The sequence below is a fragment of the Neltuma alba genome, unplaced genomic scaffold, assembly GCF_004799145.2.
Source record: "Neltuma alba isolate B1F8T4 unplaced genomic scaffold, ASM479914v2 tig00010372_pilon, whole genome shotgun sequence".
In the NCBI taxonomy this organism is placed as follows: Eukaryota; Viridiplantae; Streptophyta; class Magnoliopsida; order Fabales; family Fabaceae; genus Neltuma; species Neltuma alba.
Window position 1 is genome coordinate 189,865 of NW_021635277.1, and position 20,358 is coordinate 210,222.

The 20,358-nt window shown below is 37.7% G+C and overlaps 4 protein-coding genes across 4 annotated transcripts; 2 read left to right on the top strand and 2 right to left on the bottom strand.

Annotated features, from left to right (window-relative positions):
* Window positions 1–5,571: 5,571 nt before the first annotated feature.
* On the bottom strand, window positions 5,572–7,729 carry LOC114756108 (peptidyl-prolyl cis-trans isomerase CYP95-like). The gene is made up of 6 exons (XM_028945025.1): window positions 7,609–7,729; window positions 7,312–7,403; window positions 6,987–7,011; window positions 6,226–6,343; window positions 5,943–6,076; window positions 5,572–5,636 (listed from the first exon to the last, which is right to left on the bottom strand). The coding sequence occupies exons 1-6, from the start codon at window positions 7,727–7,729 to the stop codon at window positions 5,572–5,574; spliced, it is 555 nt and encodes a 184-aa protein (XP_028800858.1).
* Window positions 7,730–8,692: 963 nt separating this feature from the next.
* Window positions 8,693–11,519, top strand: LOC114756132 (peptidyl-prolyl cis-trans isomerase CYP95-like). Its single transcript, XM_028945049.1, has 8 exons — window positions 8,693–9,303; window positions 9,389–9,443; window positions 9,603–9,694; window positions 9,837–9,861; window positions 10,430–10,468; window positions 10,569–10,689; window positions 10,835–10,947; window positions 11,027–11,519. Exons 1-8 carry the CDS (start codon window positions 9,226–9,228, stop codon window positions 11,164–11,166), a joined length of 663 nt encoding a protein of 220 aa, XP_028800882.1. The 5' UTR covers window positions 8,693–9,225; the 3' UTR covers window positions 11,167–11,519.
* Window positions 11,520–16,142: 4,623 nt separating this feature from the next.
* LOC114756099 (15-cis-phytoene desaturase, chloroplastic/chromoplastic-like) lies at window positions 16,143–18,109 on the top strand. Its single transcript, XM_028945019.1, has 2 exons — window positions 16,143–17,681; window positions 18,064–18,109. The coding sequence occupies exon 1, from the start codon at window positions 16,246–16,248 to the stop codon at window positions 17,677–17,679; it is 1,434 nt and encodes a 477-aa protein (XP_028800852.1). The 5' UTR covers window positions 16,143–16,245; the 3' UTR covers window positions 17,680–17,681; window positions 18,064–18,109.
* Window positions 18,110–18,587: 478 nt separating this feature from the next.
* Window positions 18,588–20,358, bottom strand: LOC114756109 (peptidyl-prolyl cis-trans isomerase CYP95-like). The gene is made up of 5 exons (XM_028945026.1): window positions 20,344–20,358; window positions 19,845–19,883; window positions 19,574–19,691; window positions 19,299–19,424; window positions 18,588–18,690 (listed from the first exon to the last, which is right to left on the bottom strand). Exons 3-5 carry the CDS (start codon window positions 19,684–19,686, stop codon window positions 18,588–18,590), a joined length of 342 nt encoding a protein of 113 aa, XP_028800859.1. The 5' UTR covers window positions 19,687–19,691; window positions 19,845–19,883; window positions 20,344–20,358.

Genomic DNA, 20,358 nt, shown 5'->3' on the forward strand with positions numbered 1-20,358 from the left:
CCCTTCTCTACGAGAGAAAGAGAAAGAGAGCCTAGGCCGTGATGCAGCCAAATCTAGAGTTTCCTTAAGCAAGTGCCAGCCAGACCATTCACACCTGGAGGACGATTTTGTTGTTAAACAAGCATGAAGATCAGCATTATCAGTCTCGATTATGATTGCTTCAAGGTCAAGGTCCACACATAATAAGATCGCTTTTCTAACAGCTAGTAATTCAGAGAGGAAGGCTGATTCAGTGTTCACATTTTCGCCATAGCCCCATAAGAAAGTACCAGAGCTATCTCGGCAAATAATGCCAATTGCGGCAGAGTTATCAGTAGCCAGAAAAGAGCCATCACAATTGAGCTTAATCCAACCAGATGGGGGAGCCGACCATCCTTCAGCTCGGGTGGTGGCAAGATTGTCTTCAGGTGGTGGATTATCAGCCCAGTTAGTCTAGTATTCATTAACTCCTGAACGAGCTTTAGAAAGAACATTAAAAGGGTCAGGGACTTTAGAGTTAAATACAACATCATTCCTCTCCTTCCAAATATACCAGATCAACCAAACCAACAAAGACACATCACTGTCATGCAGGTCCGAATGATTACAAATAACATCAAAAAACCAAGATTCAAAAGATAAGATCTTGGCTTTGTCAATGAGGAGGGATAATTGACAGCCAAACCAGATACATCTAACCCAAGAACAAAAGAATAGAAGATGTTCCAAGCTTTCAGGTTCTTCAAAGCAAATAGGACAAAGGGGGTTGACAGAACAATGACGATAGAATAATCTCTCCCTTGTTGGTACTGCTTTAGAACAACACCTCCAAATAAAAAGAAGGATTCTAGGCAGAGTTTGGATTTTCCAGAATTTCATCCAAAAAGCATTTGAAAGAACAAAAGACACTCCTGGACGGGTGTTCACAATTCTATGAGACAAGAGCTCTCCCTTGTAACCCAATTTCACAGTAAAAACTCCATTTTTGGCCTTAGTCCAAACAAGCTTATCACGGAGGGACATATGTTCTAATTTGATATCATGAATGGAATTTAAAATATCATCAGGTATCCACCCAAAGAGGTTAGACAGATTCCAAGACCCATGATCAATGAGAGTATTGACAGTAGCATTAGATTGTGTCTCAACATTTGTAACTTGAGTGAGAGATTTACCTTGTAGTTTGGGGATCCATGAATCTTTCCAAATGTCAATAGATCTCCCATCTCCTATCAACCAGCGGCTATCTTTAATGAGGATTGCCTTCCCAGTGAGAATGCTCGACCAAATCCATGAAGCTTTGTGCCCTTTCTTAGCAGCCATAAAAGTGCAATTGGGAAAATACACTCCTTTCAAGACTTTATACCATATAGAATCTTCTTCTTGAGCTAATCTCCATGCAGTCTTTGCGAGAAGAGAGTCATTCATGACTTCAAAGTCTCGAAATCCCATACCCCCATCTGTTTTTGGTAGTTTCATTTGATCCCAAGCTTTCCAGTGGATGCTGCCACCTAACCCGCTGCCACTCCACCAAAAGTTAGAGATCAGTCTGTCCAGGTCTTTGCAGGTCTTTTTGGGGAATTTGAAGCAATTCATTGGGTATATTGGTATAGCATTGACTACCGCCTTAATCATCACTTCTCTACCTGCAAAGGATAAGAGGTTTTTACGCCATCCTTGTACCTTTCTTCCCACTCTTTCCTTTACATAATTAAGGGCTTGTTGTTTAGATTTTCCCCACATATTCGGAATACCTAGATACTTTCCAGGGTCATCAATAGTAGGAATTCCTAGGGTATTATTCACCATTTCTCTAACATCTTCTGGAGTATTTCTTGAGAAAACAAGCCCTGATTTGTTCAAATTTGCCTGTTGCCCGGAAGCCACACAGTACATATTCAGCAAATGAGCTAGCTTGTGGCAATTCTCGGCACCAGCATTCATAAAGAGGAGTGCATCATCTGCAAAAAAAGTATGGGATAACATTGGGCAGCTGTTAGAGAGTTTAATCCCCTTCAAGCTTTTACAATCAACATTTTTATTCAACATACATGAGAAAACCTCTGCCACCAAAATAAACAAATATGGGGACAAGGGGTCCCCCTGTCTCAGTCCTCTGCTTGGTGAGATAGCGCTCACCTTTCTTCCAGAGAGGCAGATGTTCATATGTACTGAGGAAACACAGGCCATGACAAGGTTCACCCATCTTTCACAGAAGCCAAGTTTAAGCATAACAGCTCGTAGGAAATCCCATTCAATCCTGTCGTAGGCTTTACTCATATCCATCTTCAAGGCAAATTCATACTTACAACCCCTGGTCTTCCTTCTTAGGTAATGAAAGACCTCATGGGCAATAACCACGTTGTCATGGATAAGTCTACCGGGTACAAAGGCGCCTTGGTTTTTGGAGATGCACTTTTCTAGTAGTAGTTTCAAGCGGTTAACAAGCAGCTTGGAGATGATCTTATAAGAGAAATTGCATAGTCCAATGGGACGGAAATGATTCACTGTCTCAGCCTTATCAACTTTAGGAATAAGGACTATGTTAGTATCATTGAGTTTGCCCACATCACCCCTGCCTTCAAAGAATTCCTTAACCATATCAACAACATTGTTCCTTACCGTCTCCCAACTGCCTTGGTAGAATTTTCCACAGAAACCATCAGGCCCAGGTGCTTTGGATCCCCCAAGCTGGAAAGCTGCCTCTTTAACTTCCATTTCAGTAATAGGAGCCAACAGAGTAGTGTTGCTTGCATCATCAATCTTGCTCTCAACATAGCTGAGAATCGCAGTAAAGTCTCGATGATTTGAAGCAGTAAACAGGTTGCCAAAGTAGCTTGAGATGGAATCTGCTATCTCAGTTTCATCCTCAACCCAAATACCATCCTCCCTTTTGAGCTTGAGAATTGAATTCCTTTGCCTACGTCGGATTGTGGCCATATGGAAGAATCTAGAATTACGGTCCCCAGCCTTCAACCAAGCTATTCTTGAGCGTTGCCACCAAAATGACTCCTCTCTTTTCCAAGCTAGTTCTAATTCTGCATTGATCTTTTCTGTCTGTTTTAGTTTGCTCTCATCAAAGTCACCTTCCAGGCATTCTGATAGTTGCAGTTTAAGTCTATTAATCAACTTACTTGAGTTCGGAAAGACCTTATTACTCCAGTACATTAGAGCCCTCTTGCAATTTGTCAATCTATGGATAAGTTGATCAATTTTACTTTCATCAAGTCCTAAATGAATATTCCAGCTTTCTGACACTATCCTTTTGAAATCTTGATGTTCCATCCAATTGATTTCAAATTTGAAAGTATAAGGAGTTTTAATCCCATTGTAGCATAAATCTATCAGTAGAAGAAAATGATCAGATCCAATAGGTTCCATGTGAAATACCTGGGCTTTTGGAAAGGATTCTTTGAGGGTAGTATTTGCCAGGGCCCGGTCAATTCTTTCTTTGATGTGGGCTTCATTGGTTCTCCTATTGCACCAGGTATATTGAGGTCCGTTATAGCCCATGTCCAGTAATTCGCAATCTGAGATTTGTTTCTGAAAATTCAGAATCTTCCTGACAGCCCTTGGTTTACCTCCCCATTTCTCACTTTGCTCAGTAAGGTCATTAAAATCACCCAAGCACATCCATTCTCCTCTGATGCCATGAGATATTTCTTTAAGTTTTGCCCAGACTCTTTTCTTCTCTATTTCATTCGAGGGACTATAGACACACGTAATGTAATGTGGTACAGGGATAGTGTCAGAGTAGATAGCAGCGTGAATAATGTTTCTAGAAGAATAAAGGATATCAACAATTACATCCTCATTCCACCAGAGAGCCAATCCTCCACTCAAGCCCACCGGGTTCACGATCCAGTCTTCCTCAAAACCACATCTCCTTCTTAACTTCTTGACTACTTTTTCTTTTTGTTTGGTTTCCATAAGGAAAACCAAGTGGGGTTTCTTTCTTCCACAAACCTCCTTCAGGTTCTTTACTGTCAAGGCCACCCCGATGCCTTGACAGTTCCATGAAATCATCCTCATGGGGCCTCGAGGGCTGTTTGAGGCCAGCCACTCGAGCCTTCAGCAAGCATCGAAGCATCAGTAGCATTGATTCCAACTTGGGATGCAAAGATTCCCTCTCTGCCCTTGATACAATCATCAGTGAGGATGGGAGTAGGCACATAAGAAGGGGGAAAGGACAACTTACGACGTAGTTGCTGCTTGGTTCTTCTAACATTTTTCTTCTTGGTAGAGGCCTTCTTCTATGGTTCCTTTTCTTGCTGAATCATAACGGGTGACTCATTCTGCTTTTTCCTCTTCGCACCTTGTGGAGATTCAATTTCAGGTGGGGTGCGTTTTAACTTCACTCCTCCCAACTTGCCTATGACGTCCGAGATTGGTGAGTTGGGCGCATAAGGCACAATAGCTTTAGACATATCAGTGTCGTCTTCAACCAATTCGATCACCGAACCCACTCTTCCCCCAGCTTCCTTTATGATGGGCTCGTGTGACTTTGGGCTGTTGAGTTGCATGCACCTTTTCCGTCTATGTGGGCTTATATTATAAAAGAGTTTCATGGGAGAACCAATAGATAGAGCCATGTGGGTCCCAGATGCGGAGCCCATTTCAACTCCTTCAGCATCTCCCCTCCTAGCGCTTGGTGATTTTCCTGCACAAGGAGTAGACTTCTGATGTGATCTGTTGGTCGTTCTGCCATCGCCGACCTTGCCATTACCCTGTCCAATCTTCCCCGTTCCTTGCTCCACTATGTCAGAGTTACGCGCCTTGTCTTTCAAAGGGACACACGCCTTCTTCTTCGGAGAGTATAGTCTCTCACACCACTGAGGGTCTATCAGCACCATTTGCTCCTCAATGATCTTGGGAGGAGACCCTTTGAGCCAACTTCCAAATTCGGATTCATCACCAATAACTTCCGTATTAGAGCGGCACGATCGCTGTTCGTGACCAATGATTCCGTACTTGTAACAAAAACTTGGGAGGCGCTCATATTTAATCTCTGACCAAACATCCTCTTTATTTTTCCTTGGCACCCAGCAACTGGTTGTCAAGGGGTTACTAATGTTGATAAGTACCCTGGCTCGTAGAAAGTTGCGCAACAATTTTCCTTCTTTCATGGGGTCTTCAACCATTACGACCTCACCCAGAGATGAGCCCATGCGAATGGCGTTCTCTTTGTTCATGTACATAAATGGCAAACCATGGAATTGTACCCAGAAGGGACAGCGATCAAAGGACACTTCTTTATAAATCATCTCCTCATCCCATAGCTGAATGTTCAGTAAATGTGATTGAATGGCCCATGGGCGGCCCCGTAGGACCTTGAGATAATCATCTCTGTTGTCAAATTGGAACACAAAGACATTCTTCTCAATATCTAAAATCTCGACCTCCTCGCTCAAGTTCCACCCCTTCTGCACCATTGAAAATACAGTACCCTTGTGCAGCTCCTTCGCCACCTCCAGCCTTCCGATTAGCGAGCCTCCCAAACTCTTTCTCTTGTTGCATTCCAAAGCAATGGCCTTTCGCGGAACAGAGGCTTGACGACTGCCTTGGCCTTCTTCCATTACCTATTACTAGAACTCACCTCTCACTTTCTTTCACACTCTCACGGGAAGTTACAGTATAAGAAATTGCTTTGTTCTCACCTGCGGACGCAATCGCAAAACACGATCACACCACCACTCACAGTTTCAACCTATCACAGTGGGTGATAGTGAGGATTACTCAATGGGTATAGACGGAAAGACATGATCGAAAAGGACCACCCCAAGGATGGTGAAGGAGCTCTCCCGTACGGAGAGAAAAACGCCTCACCCAAGTAGTGAGAGAAAAATAATGCACTTGACTTAAGTAGGTGTAAAATATTTATAGATCATAGATTACGGGTTTAATATAACATTCAAAATCTACATCTATTTAAATATAAAGTATGCCCCTTGTTACCCACATACCAGGTCTAATCTCGCGTAGATTATATTCACCACAGCCTGAAACTTGAACCCGTGCCCCCTCATCCACATCCGCCTCTGTAATCTTATCCAATGTTTTGAATCCCCAAATAATCTTTCCAAAAACCACATGAAACCTACACAAAGATTCCAAGTAATAGGATTAGTAAATTATACACTTCTACGGATACAATATTTGAAGACCTAACAATATGTATTCACACTCTAGCCACCCATTAGAAGGAGTATAATGGGGTAGAACATAATGCTAAACATATAAACAAACCTGTCCAGACTCGAATCTGGTTTCAAGGTGATTACAAAATGTGATCCGATTCCATAACGATCACAAAGGTTCATGGTTAGAAGGCCCCGTTCATCGTGTTTAAGTCGAGGCATCTCAACTGAAATAAATAACAAAAACAATGTAAATACCTTGTTTGCCAAAATATATACCCAGACAAGTAAGAATTTAAATGGATATTATTGGCATTCTCACTTGGAAAATTTGCATGATAGATACTTTCTCCACAAGTACCTGCAAAAATATTTTTTAAAAAAAATAAGATGCATCAAGTGTAAGAATAGAAAATACATCAAGGGAGGAAAAAAATGAAATTTATAGAAAACTGTGATTAGACTATATGAAACTTATACTTGAAATTAACGCAGATGATGAAAAACTCACTCCAAAATTTATATTCAACTACCATACATAATCCACAGAGTGTTACTCAGATGGATTAAGCTTCAAGCAGTAAAGAAGAGGAAAGAAAATAAGGGAAACACCAACTGAATACAAGAAAGACCTATTAAATGACTCACATTATAACTCATACAATGCATGACCCCAGAAAAAAAAAATGCACATGTTTTCATTTATTTAGTAATTAGTAATAGTAATTGCTACACAAAATGATATGACCAAAAACATGAAATGGACAACTTCAAAAACGTGAAAGTGACTCAATATATTGTGCAAATTACAATGTTGATAAACTAGATAAGTGTGTCATCCCAATTTAAATGCAACAATAGAAAACATACCCCATGGACTGAATAGATCCCCGCCCTGCAAAATGAAAACCAGCTATCATTATAAAGTTGAGATACAACAATGCATACAAAAAGGCTTTGGACATTATGAAACTTATTAGCATCATAAGATGGATAACATGGTAAGCACAACTTAAAACTACATTCCAAGAAAAGCCCTCATGACCATCAACCATATATCCTACAACATAAACAAGGATAATTGACCAAAGAAGGAGTCACTGCTGAGCCATGATCAACTTTAACCACAACATGATGGATAGATCGACAATACAAGAGAATGATCTTTAGAGGTAACAAGAGTTAAAAAATATACCTTCACATAGGAGATGTCGCTCAGAATCTGATAGAAGAAAGAGCTCTTGTAACGTAAGGGCAAACCTGTTTTTGGCCCAATTTCCTTTTCACCTGAACAAAGAGGAAAACTAAATGAGAGGTGGGGAACATATATCATAAGCCATAAAATCTAAATACATTAGCATGTCCAAGGTCTTGTTCAATTAGTCAGAAATTTTCTGCAGCTGCAGGTGCAACATCTTTGAACAGCTGCACAGACGAAAGAATTTATTAAGTTGCAAAATCCACAAAAACAAAAAGTTTCATCATGTCTCACAATAATCATTGTAATCCAAAAGTATTGGAAAGAAAACCGGTACCTCAAAAATCATCCGTCCAACATACACATTGTCTACAGAGACATCCATATAAACTAGGGGATTCTTCTTCTCTGCCATTGTCTTTCTATTTTTGAATCAGAACTCAAGCCAACAACCACTAAAGTCACAGAATTCAACAAAGGGTCACCAATTAATTATTAAGTAGTATTACATATGAAGAAGACGCTGATACTAGCTATAACCTGATTTTTTTATTTAAATTTCCATTCAACAATTGGAGCACAAGCCTCACTGTAAAATTCTAACTAAGAAGGTGATAGGAACCAAGTAGAAGATAGGGAATAAACAAAAATCTGAAGGATAATTAATAGATAAAAATCTATTAAGAAAGATGTAAGCAAGAATCTCACTTAGATGATCTCAATAGCCAATAGAGGAGAATCTACAATTTGAAATGTTTATTTCTCAATATCCCACCATAATCCAAAGCTAGGATATTTATAGGAATTAAATACAACGGAAATAAAATCAGAATCCCTAAAACTAAGGAAACTATCAAAACAGAATTGGATTCACGTTGAGGACCTGATAAGATAATGGTCCGGTTATTTCTCAACAACTCCTAAGCAATTAAAATAAAAATATTCCAGCAATTAATAATGAATATATTTTTTACTAGGTCAGCATAACCAAATGGGATTTATCTATTTCCTTCTCTGATGCTGACTAGGATTAGGATTCATATCATTACTCCCTCCCTGGAAAGACGACTTGTCCTCAAGTCGGGAATGTGCAGCCTCCTGTTCAGATTGCTTCCCTTTTGAGTTTTTAGGAGGTCGGTAAGTCAAAAGCTCTAACAGTAGCAGACTTTGGAATTGAGCCGGTGGATTAGCCTCTGAAATAACTCCCTGAAGCTTGTACTCTTTGCCATTTACCCAGAAAACCATGAACATCTCGTTCCAATTGGTTTGGATGGTGTTCAGTGAGGCCAACCATTTAATGCCCAGGACGAGATCAGTGCCTCTTAATGTGAATGGGAAATAATCCTGTTTAATAACTAAATCAGAAATTTTTACCTCTAAGTCTGGGCAGACTCGATTACATTTCACCACCCTTCCATCCCCTGTTTGAACACCAAATGAGCTTGTTACACGAGAAGGTAGTTGCAAGTCCGAAACTAATGATTCTGAGATGAAGTTGTGTTTGCCATTGCTGTGGTAGTATGATCACGAGCAAAATTGCTCGCTGGACCATAAGTAAGGGACCGACTTGGCGCTATGGATGGACTGGGCTTGGGCCCATGGGCAAGCAACAATTTTTTTAAATTCTATGGCTAAACTGGCAGCCCTATACACTGTGCGAGGCTTCTGAATTCGTACATCAGATTTTAATTCTTCCTTCAATCCGTTGATGAAAACAGCAAGAAGACAATGTTCTGGCCAGCGCTCAACTCGGGCAACTCGTTTTGCAAATTCTTAGCGATACTCTTGTACGCTACCTGTTTGCTTGATGCTACAAAAGTGCTCATCGGGGTTTTGATACTCCGGTGTGTTGCCCCTGCCTCGTCCGTCGTGTAGAGTGGTGTCCTGTCCCTGCGTCATGAAAGAAAGACAATGACAGAGGACAAGAAATTCCCTGTTTTTATGGATGTCCGTATATATGAGCGCCCCCATCAAAGGATGGTTTTTGAGGTATTTGAAGTTTTTATCTTTTGAATTTTGCAATTTTGACTATGAGAGTAAAAATGGAACCTAATGAATTCTTTTGTCCTCCCAGCTATTCTATGACATTGCCCCCTTCACTGCAGAAAACTTCCGTGCTCTATGTACAGGTAATAATCTGATTTCGTTAATATCCCCCTAGCAGAACCTTCCTGTATTGCAATTACAGTCTCACTAATTGAACGAGCCCTTGGATGTGCTAATTCATTTTGATTTTATGGTTTATGATATGACTTCCCCATTCCTCATTTAATCTTCTTTCTTTTTAGGAGAAAAGGGAGTCAGTCCAAAAACTAGGAAGCGTCTGCGTTACCCAAATACTTTCTTTCAGAAGGTTAGGAAAGGTGGCTCCTATGTGAAAGTATGTACTGGTAGAATTTTGAGCGTGTACTTTCTGAATTGTCCATCTCATGATACTAACTAGGCTTTTTTAATTTCCAAAACCGTTTTCTTTGCCACTTGCCATCGAGACTATGGACTTATAGCTACTTTTCCTTTTGCAGGGGGGTGTTTTCGGTTGGGAAACTAGTAAGTTTTCTATTGATGCATTGACCTTAGCATGGCACACTTCACTGCTTTCTTAAGTTTATAATTTGATACGATACATTTACTCACTCACATTTAGTCAATTTCTATCGATGCAATTTCTAACTCTTTCTAATTACTGTCATATATTTTATATTACATTTTGATATACTGATTTTGAGTAGGTTCTGTATCTGCTATTTAAACAGTAAGATTGAATTAAGACTAGCAATTGAGGATTTTAACGTGATCATTTTTCCCCAATTGAAAACGTTGTTACCTAAGATGTATTTCTAAATTAGTGGTTAAATAGTGTATCTGTTTGGAAATCTGAGTTTAACCACTCACTACAATGTAGATGTAAACCGTCAATTTATATAAATTACTGTTTTACTTTTATACAAGTTTTTCATTGAATGATCTTAATTGCAATGTTAATTGCAATTATAAGTTTCATTTGCTCCGATGCCTTGGTTGCTATAATTTTCCAAACTTGCTAATCATTTCTTCTCCTTCCTAGATATAATGTCTACTCTCCCACCTCTACATCTCATTTTTAATCACTTTGCAGGGGAATGTGTAGAAAGTATCTATGGTCCTCATTTCCCAGGTGAGAATGCTAGACCCTGAACTCATACTTTTTAAAAGTTCCCATGATGTTGTTGTCTATTTATTTCGATGAAGAGTTTTAACATTGTGATTTATTTCAGTGCTCGAGTCAAATAACCTCAAGCACGACAAAGAAGGGCTTCTATCCATGCCAATAGGAGATCTAGAAGCATGTCGTTCTCACTTTTTGATCACATTGAAAGCTGATCAAAGCCTTGACAGGTTCATTTATATAACTAACTCTTGTTTTGCTTTTTTCCCCTTTCTCATGACCAGTTGGGTTGTCACTATAAAATTCTCGGTGTGCAAACATTACATTTGTTGAAATTTTTAATATACTAATCCTCTTATTTGGAACTTGTTGCAGTACTCATGTGGTGTTCGGAAAGCTTGTGCAAGGGCTGGCTACATTAAGGGATATTGGAAAGTATTGTTCCAGCATGCCAATTGAAATTATGAATTGTGGCATGTCGTATAATGGTAAACTTCATTCTGACAATTTTAGTTCTGTTAAAGATGATAATAATGTTGCGTGACATCGTCTGAAATATATTTGCAGCTGATTATGTTCCTCCTGGTGTGATTGTGAGGCCTTGTCAGCCTCGAAGAGCAAGTAAAAACCATGCTAAGGGAATGGGAGAAGAGAGGGCAAGAAGGGACATCTCTTCCAAAACCAAAAGGTTCAAAATCTCTTCATAAAACTAGAGTTTCACAAAGATGAAACATGTACCTAAAACACGCCACAAAGATATCATGGGATTCCTCAAGTCCAGCCGAAACATTAGACGAAATTAAGATGGGTGGATATCCTTGCTGCAAATTCTCTTTTAGAAACTATATACATATAGTTAGGATACAAGCGCTGCATTGCCTCTGAATTTTCTTGCTTGTATCGTGGTTAATACAGTACCATTATTTAGGCAACAATGTTACTGCTTCCCAGTCTTTAATAGTTTGCCTGAGGAAATCGTCGAGAGATTTATAGATTCTTGATGCTTGTTTGGTTTAGCATATTAAGGGTTAAGCTCCAGAAAATTCTTTTAACACTCAAATGATGGGATGTCAAATTTATTGATCCAGCAGGATCTGCCTTTCTTCGACAGGTCCGCATATGTTATATATTTCTTAGTAAGTTACTCGTCGATTTTTTTGGTTTTTTAAGTCAATATTATTCTTAATGCTAAGTTGCTAGCCGCTACTGCAGAATGACCTTTTTATCATGAAACTAAAACACTAGCAGACTCACAATAGATTTTTAATCGATGGAAGTTTTCTTAATCCATTTTAAACATTTAGGGAAAAAAATCATGTAAAATAAATCATAGAAGCTGTCCAATAACTAGGTGGAAGGAGAATAATGAAACGTGGAAAATTGATATCGTTTTCCATCAGACAGCTCTTCCAAGCAGCCTCTTAGGGAGTGTTTGGATGAAAACCAAAACATAGTTTTAAAAGTGCTTTTACAGTATACGAGGCAAATATGTGGAGGAATTTGTCTCGTTTAGTGTTTGAAAAACCAAAAGCAAAAAATCTCAGCTCTGTCATTAAAAAGAACAAAACTGTCTCGATTTTTTGGAGATACAGGCTCATATATATAATGAAAGAGGAATGATTTCTGAGGGAAAAATGAAGAAAACTAAGAAATAAGTATTTTTCATGCTGTTTGATCCGGGAGAAATAGCATGGTTTCAATGTAGAGGAACAAGATGAGATGATGAAAGGGTGGCTAGTTTACAGAATTCCTGGCGGAGAAAAGCAATCTCCAATATGATATGGCTAACAAAAAGCATCACTTACTGCCATTTTTTAACTCTGAGAATTGACTTGGAGTTGAGGATTTGGGTTATCTAACTTGTAAAGGGATTGAGAGAACAGAGGAGTGCGTCACTGTGATGATGAGATATACCTAAAAGATTCTCGATCTGTTTCCTTGTGTTGGACTAGACAAGTTTCGCCCTTTCTTTATCTCTTGCTGTTTCTCTCTCTCTCTCTCTCTCATGTTTCATGTCAGAAAATCGTTCAGGAATCATAAAGGAAATAAAAAACTTGTAATGCGGTTCAGTCTGAGAAATTTTTTATAATGCAGAAATGTCAGTATCCTTCCACTTGCTAATACTGAAGCTGCTTCATTTGTTACATGATAACTGTTGTTCTAATCTTTCTGCTGAAGGTTCAAATATTGTCTTGGAATTCGTCCCTTTTCTAGTAATAGCAACGCTAGCATTTCAGGCGATGCATGTGACAACTGACAAGGTCTCGCGGGAGCATTTCGATCTTTGTACTTAATTTTTCAATTATGTGATTCAAAAATCTATAATATTATTTTTATTAAAAATAAATGTTGCATAATTATGACTGAGTGGATGTAAAAAAATTTGGCTTAAGATAACTGTTATACTGATTAGTTGGCCAAGTCTGCCTAGAGTAACGAAAGTAGTCAATACCAAAATTAAAGTAGTTACTGGAATTTTGAAAATAAAAATAATCAATAGCTGATTATATAGAATGAGTTTTGAGAACATCAGAAATAACAAAAAAGAAAAAAACTTGTTTGTTAATTTGTTTCTAATTAGGTGTTTTTAAAAACTAAAAAACTAAAATAATTTTTTAGATGTTTGCTTGTTTTTACTTTTTCCAATTTCTTCTTTTTTAAAAACAATTGAAAAATCATTTCTTCTCTGGTCGATTACTTTCTTCCTATTTGAGTACTAAAGTTATCATCGAAACTTCACTCTCCTATCTCAATGTGTTCATTTTCTGATGTATTTTTTCAGAATAATCATCCAAAACTTTTTTTTTTCAAAACTCATTCTAAAAAATAATTTATAAAATTGTTTTGAGAGCAAAAAATAAAAAAACAAAAACAAACAAGCCCGATATTTTTTTATCTTCCAGAAGAGGGGGTTCATGGTGGAGACTTGATTTTACATCTTGGGATGGATTTCAAGAATGCAGCCAGTGAATCTGGTTGGTTCAAAGCTTGTAAATTCATTTTATGAATTCGGGACATGTTCATCATCGAGTTATGAATAGGTTTTTCTCACAACCAGGACCAATGGAATAATCCTCTGAAGCGGTACTAGCGGTCTCTTTTATTCCCTTTTTCTTCCTTGATCTTCTACTATAGATCTTAATAAATTCAGCAGCTTTATGAGATTAAAACATTTTATTATATTCAGATTATAAGATCTCATTTATATACAAACAAGGACCGCAGGCAGTATTTCTTTACAATGCATAAAAATTATTGTTGATTCGTGAATGAACAACTTGCCACTCTTCTGCCTTCTGAGATCATCAGGTTAAGACAAAACTTAAAATCATGAAAAAGTTGAATATAAAGTACTTTTTCAGTCTTAAATATAAAGTCTATTTTATAGTATAATTTATACTATAAAATGAGTCTTATATTTAAGACCTGAAAAATACATAGCCTGCATCTGCAGCCATGCTAAGTGGAGACCCTGATAATAGACTTTATACTAACGACATGACGCAAATACGATCTAAGGTGAAGAAATGATTGAGAACAAAAAAACAAAAAATAGTTAAAATATATTTTTAGTTTTTTTAATTTTAACTCAATTTTGGTTTAAATTTAAAAAAGCATATTTTTAATTCTTTAAAGTTAACATCATTAACTTTAGGGTTAAGGTGCGCCCAGCACCCCGAACTATCTTCCCAGGTGCACCCAGTGTCCTAAAGTAATTTTCGGTGCATCTAGTGTCCCAAACTAATTAAAACGGTGCATCCATATCCCGGACTAACAGAAAAGTTGAGTTTGACCGTTATTTGCTGACTCAGCAAAAGGTTGACTGACGTGGCGGACACGTAGGCATCTGATGTGTATTATTTTAACGGGCCAAGGTGCGCCCAGCATCCCGAACTATTTTTTTAGGTGCGCCCAGCATCCCGAACTATTTTTTTAGGTGCGCCCAGCACCCCGAACTATTTTTCCAGGTGCGTCCAGTGTCCTAAAGTAATTTTTTTATGTATCCAGTCTCCTAAACTAATTAAAATAGTACGTCCACATCCCAGGCTAACAGAAAAGTCTCGTTTGACCATTACCTTACTGACTTAGCTGAAGATTGACAAGAAAATCCTACATGGCGGACACACAAATGTCTGATGTGTATTATTTTGACTAAAGCTCCCAAGACGAGCCTGGTAGCAACGGGTGTTTTTTCGGATGGCGACGACGATGTCAACGAAGTGACCAGGGAAAAGTTCACTGTGTTCTAGGAGGAGGAAAACAAACGCGAGTCGAATGAGGAGTTGATAGAGACGGAGATGGAAGTGTGTGGTGGAAGAAAGGGGATAAAATCTTAAAGACAAGGATGGGATTGAATGGGTGGTACATCTACCAAGACTTAAGAGGGTGGATCGGTGGTCTTTCTTTTTTTTAAGTTTTAAAACTGGCAGAAGATAAATGTTAGAAGAGGAGGAAATAAATTGAATTTTCAGTCAAAATAATACACATTAGACGCCTGTGTATTCGCCATGTAGGATTTTTCAGTCAATCTTCAGCTGAGTCAGTAAGGTAACGGTCAAACGAGACTTTTCTGTTAGCCTGGAATGTGGACACACCGTTTTAATTAGTTTGGGACACTGGATACATAAAAAATTACTTTAGGGCACTGGGTGCACCTGGAAAAATAGTTTGGGGTGCTGGGCGCACCTAAAAAAATAGTTCGGGGTGCTGGACGCACCTTGGCCCGTCAAAATTATACACATCAGATGCCTACGTGTCCGCCACGTCAGTCAACCTTCTGCTGAGTCAACAAATAACGGTCAAACTTAACTTTTCTGTTAGTCCGGGATATGGATGCACCGTTTTAATTAGTTTGGGACACTGGATACACCGTTTTAATTAGTTTGGGACACTGGATGCATCGAAAATTACTTTAGGACACTGGGTGCACCTGGGAAAATAGTTCGGGGTGCTGAGCGCACCTTAACCCTATATTTTTAGTTTTTTTAACTTTAACTCAAATTTGGTTTAAATTTAAAAAAGCATATTTTTAATTCTTTAAAGTTAACATCATTAACGTTATTAATGGAAAATACTCACTCAGGGATTTCAAATAATAACTCAGTATTTGAATGCCAACATATTAATTTTTAATTTGAAATATGTAAATTAAAAAATATTTAAAATAAAATTTAATTAAAGGTGCCGTCAAATATAGTTATTTCATATGGGTAAATTTTCTAACATGTTCTATACGATTTACCCTTGAATTTTCATGAAATTAAGAATAATATTGGATCTAGTATAAAAGTTAATAATAATACTGATAATTATGATTTTTGAAATTTTTTTAATATAAATTTTAAAGATTAATTAGATAATTTTTCAATGATAAAAAGTAAGGAAAGAAAATTATTTATTTCATAATTATTAAATTTAAAAAAAAAATTTGATAAAAGTAAGTTTTTATTTTGAATATTTTTAATTTAAATATTTTAAATGAAAAATTAATAAGTCAACATTTAAATACTTACACATAATTTTAAAATCATTGAGTCAGTTGTTGAATCAGTGTTTTCTATTAATGAGGTTAACAATATTAAGTTTAAAAAATTAAATAAAACTTAATATAAATTTAAAGGAGTACACGTCTATTTTATTAAAAAGGTTTTAAGAGGATGCGAATCCTAATCCGAATTTTCAATTTTTTTATGTGAAAAAAAAAATGCCACCGCCGGGCGTTACCACCAGTCACCGCTCCAAAGGCCCAAAAGCCACGTCCCAATTCTTTCCCAAAACCTTATCCAATGGCTATCACCGTCTCCTTCCCCTGCTCTCATCCTTCCTGCATCTGTTCTTCCTCCACCCAGAGACGTTTCAGATTCAATCTCCAATCCTCCTCACAGCTTTCCCCCACCACAACCCTTCCTCTTCAAAGCCCTTCCCTTCCCAAAACTGGTGTCATCGTCATCGGAGCCGGTCTCGCCGGCTTAGCTGCCGCCACCCACCTCAACTCTCACAGCATTCCCTTCCTCCTCCTCGATGCTTCTGACGCCGTCGGCGGTCGCGTCCGTACTGATTCCGTTGATGGCTTTCTTCTCGACCGCGGATTCCAAATCTTCATCACTGCTTATCCTGAAGCCCGAAAGATTCTCAATTATGAAAGCCTCGACCTCCAGAGGTTCTATTCAGGAGCTCGGATTTTCTACAATGGCGAATTCCACACCGTTGCGGACCCTCTTCGCCATTTCTGGGACTCCGCCAGATCCCTAGCGAATCCTATCGGTTCAGTCGTCGACAAATTACTCATCGGCGCCACGAGAGTCCAGGTATTGACCAAATCCGATGAAGAGATTTTGAGTGCTGATGAATCAACCACGATTGATTTGTTAAAGCAGATAGGGTTCTCTGATTCCGTCATCGGGAGATTTTTCCGGCCATTTTTCGGCGGAATCTTTTTCGACAGAGAGCTCGAAACGACTTCCAGGTTGTTTAATTTCATCTTCAAGTGTCTTGCTCTCGGCGACAATACTATTCCGGCCAAGGGCATATCGGCCATTCCAGAACAACTTGCTTCCAGGTTGCCTTCCGGTTCAATCTTGTTCAACTCGAAAGTAACTTCAATCAATCTTGATGAATCCGAATCGCCGTCTGTAACATTACAGAACGGAGAAGTTGTGAGGAGTGAGCTAGGAGTGATTCTGGCGGTTGAAGAACCGGAAGCTGTCAAGTTGTTGGCGGGAAGGGGCGGTCCGGCTCCGAAGACCCCGGTTCGGAGCACTGCTTGTTTGTATTTCAAAGCAGACCGAGATCAAATCCCGGTTAAAGATCCGGTTCTGTTCCTGAATGGGTCGGGTAAAGGAATAGTGAATAACATGTTTTTCGCAACCAATGTGGCTCCATCATACGGCCCGCCCGACAAGGCTTTGATATCCGTAACACTAATCGGGTCGTATGAGGACGTGTCTGATGAAGACTTAGCGGCTCAAGTTGTGGAAGAACTTTCGAGTTGGTTTGGGGAGAAAACGGTTCGGGCATGGGAGCACTTGAGAACTTACAGGGTCGGGTTTGCTCAGCCCAATCAAAGGCCTCCCACGAATTTAAAGAAGGATCAGAGAATCAGGTCGGGTTTATATATCTGTGGGGATTATGTGATCTCAGCCACGTTCGATGGTGCTTTGGTCTCAGGAAGAAGAGCTGCAGAAGCTTTATTGAAGGATAAAGCATTAGCTCCACCATAAAAGTAATGTATTTCAATTGATAAAATATTTTTCTGGAAAAAAAAATTATATAATTCGTTTTTTCATGAAGAGAAATTTAAAACATTCTAAAATACTTTTTCACTTGATTTGATCTCTCGTGATAATTACTATTCATGAATCATAAAAATTCATATCATCCGGCATCCGGTTCAAGCACAAAAAAAGGGAAGATCTACCTGAACTAATCTCAAATGGCGTGGGAAAAGGAATTCTGCCGCAGGTAGGGTCTAGGATGATAAAGCTTACCCAGGTCCCGGGTTTTCAGATCATGCTTCTAATTAAAGCGTGAAATTAAACAGAATAATGCAGCTGATAATAATTAAATATTTCACTTATAACTATGTGATTTTGTTTAATATGTTGGGACTGTTCTTAGGCTGTTCTGGTGCTGGCGGCAACACAAGTTCTGGTGCGCTCATCTGTTCATTTCACTTATTATTTTCATATCCCAGTTTTATTATTTTGGCGTTACTAAAATTAAAAAATAATATGAAATGAAATAGGATTTCTCGCTTAATTAATGAGTCCAGGGTATAAATTACTAAAACCTCAAGTTCATAACAAACAACAAAACTACAACAACCAAGGCCCATTTGGTATGATGGAATTGATTTTAATGGAAATAGAAATGAATATGGATATGAAAATGAGATTTTAAAACACGTAATACTCATAATTTTTAATTAAAATATATTCTTAAATGTCTAAATACTAAAATACCCCATAACTTTTAAAAAAGAAACAAAAAAGATAGAATTCTATGGAATTTTTAGAAATTCCATGCGTCGGCCTATGGAATTCAATTCAGCCATTACTGATTGAAATCAACTCCAATGCGTAATTTAGATATGACATACCAAACAATCATGTAACATGAATTTCAATTCCTATTCCATTTCTAGTCCAGATTTCCATTCCAATTTCAATTCTAACCCACCAATTCCAGCATACCAAACGAAGCATAAAGAAACTATGAGAAACGCAAAACAACTGACAGAAACAAAATCGAAAAACAGCAGAATCACTCAGCCTCTACCACCACGTCTTTCAGATATCTCTGTCATCAAGGCTCAGTTGAAGTGATGAATCCTAGATTTGACCAAAATGTTTTGGCCAATTTTTTTTTTTTTAAATTATAAGAATCATCATATAATAGGTTGCTATTTTTGCAATCCATATTTTTTTCCCTAACCAAGAATCATCAAATAAGTAGAATGATAAAACAAATGTGGTTCACCATGCAAAACTTATCATAGCAATAACTATACAACATATGCACTGTGAAGCAGGAGCTGCAATATTTGACATGGAATATGCCAAAAGCTTATCATTTATTTCTCACTTCTTTTGTTCCTTTTCTTCTTTTCCCTTCTCTTTTTTTCTTCCTTTTCTTTTTTTTTTCTTTTTTCTCCTGCAAAATAAAAGAGAGGGAGTAGTTTCATAGAATCACTTCCTATAATAAGAATTAAATTTAAAGAGAAAAGTAATTAAAATAATATAAATAAGTGTAAAATATTTACAAATTACAGATTATAGTTTTAATATAATAAATTCAAAATCTAAACCTATATAAATAAAAAATTGCACTTATCACCCACATACCAATTCTAGCATATTCACCACAATCTGAGACTTGAACTGTTGCCCCCTCACCCACAGGCGCCTCTGTAATCTTATCCAATGTTTTGAATCCCCGAATAATCTTTCCAAAAACCACATGAAACCTATACAAAGATTTCACATAATAGGATTGGTAAATTATATACTTCTACATATGAAATATTTGAAGACCAGGCAATCTGTATTCACACCCCAGCCACCCATTAGAAAGGGAAAAACAAGATAGAACATAATGCTAAACATATAAACAAACCTGTCAAGACCCGAATCTGGTTTCAGTGTGATTACAAAATGTGACCCAATTCCATAACGATCAGCAATGTTCATGGTAAGAAGTCCTCGTTCATCATGTTTAAGTATAGGCATCTCATCTGAAATAATTAAATAAATCACAAGAACAATGTAAATATCCTGTTTACCAAAATATATACCCAGACATTTTGAGCTGTCTTTGAGAAGAAAATATTTTAAATTATTGCATTCTATGTAGTAAGAACTTAAATGGATATTATTGGCATTCTCACTCGGGAAATTTACACCATAGATGCTTTCCCCACAAGTACCTGCAAAAATATTTTTAAAAAAATGAGATGCATGAGGTGTACAAATAGAAAATACATAAAGGGAGAAAAAATTGAAATTTATAGAAAATTGAGCATTGGACCACAAACTTATACTTGAAATTAGTGCAAACGATGAAAAACTCACTCTAAATATTCAACTCCAAACATAGTCCACAAAGTATTACCTAACTGGATTAAGCTTCAAATAGTGAAGAAAAGGAAAGAAAAGAAGGGAAAAGGATCAACTGAATACAACAAAGACCTATTAAATGACTTATATATACACAGATTCACATCATAACTCATGGAAGGCATGATAAAAAGAATGAATATGTTTTTATTTAATTAATAATAGTAACAACTACACAAGATGGTATGACCAAAAACATGATATGGACAACTTCAAAAACGTGAAAGTGACTAAATGTATTGTATCAAACTACAATCTTGAAAAACATACCATTCCGACCGCCCA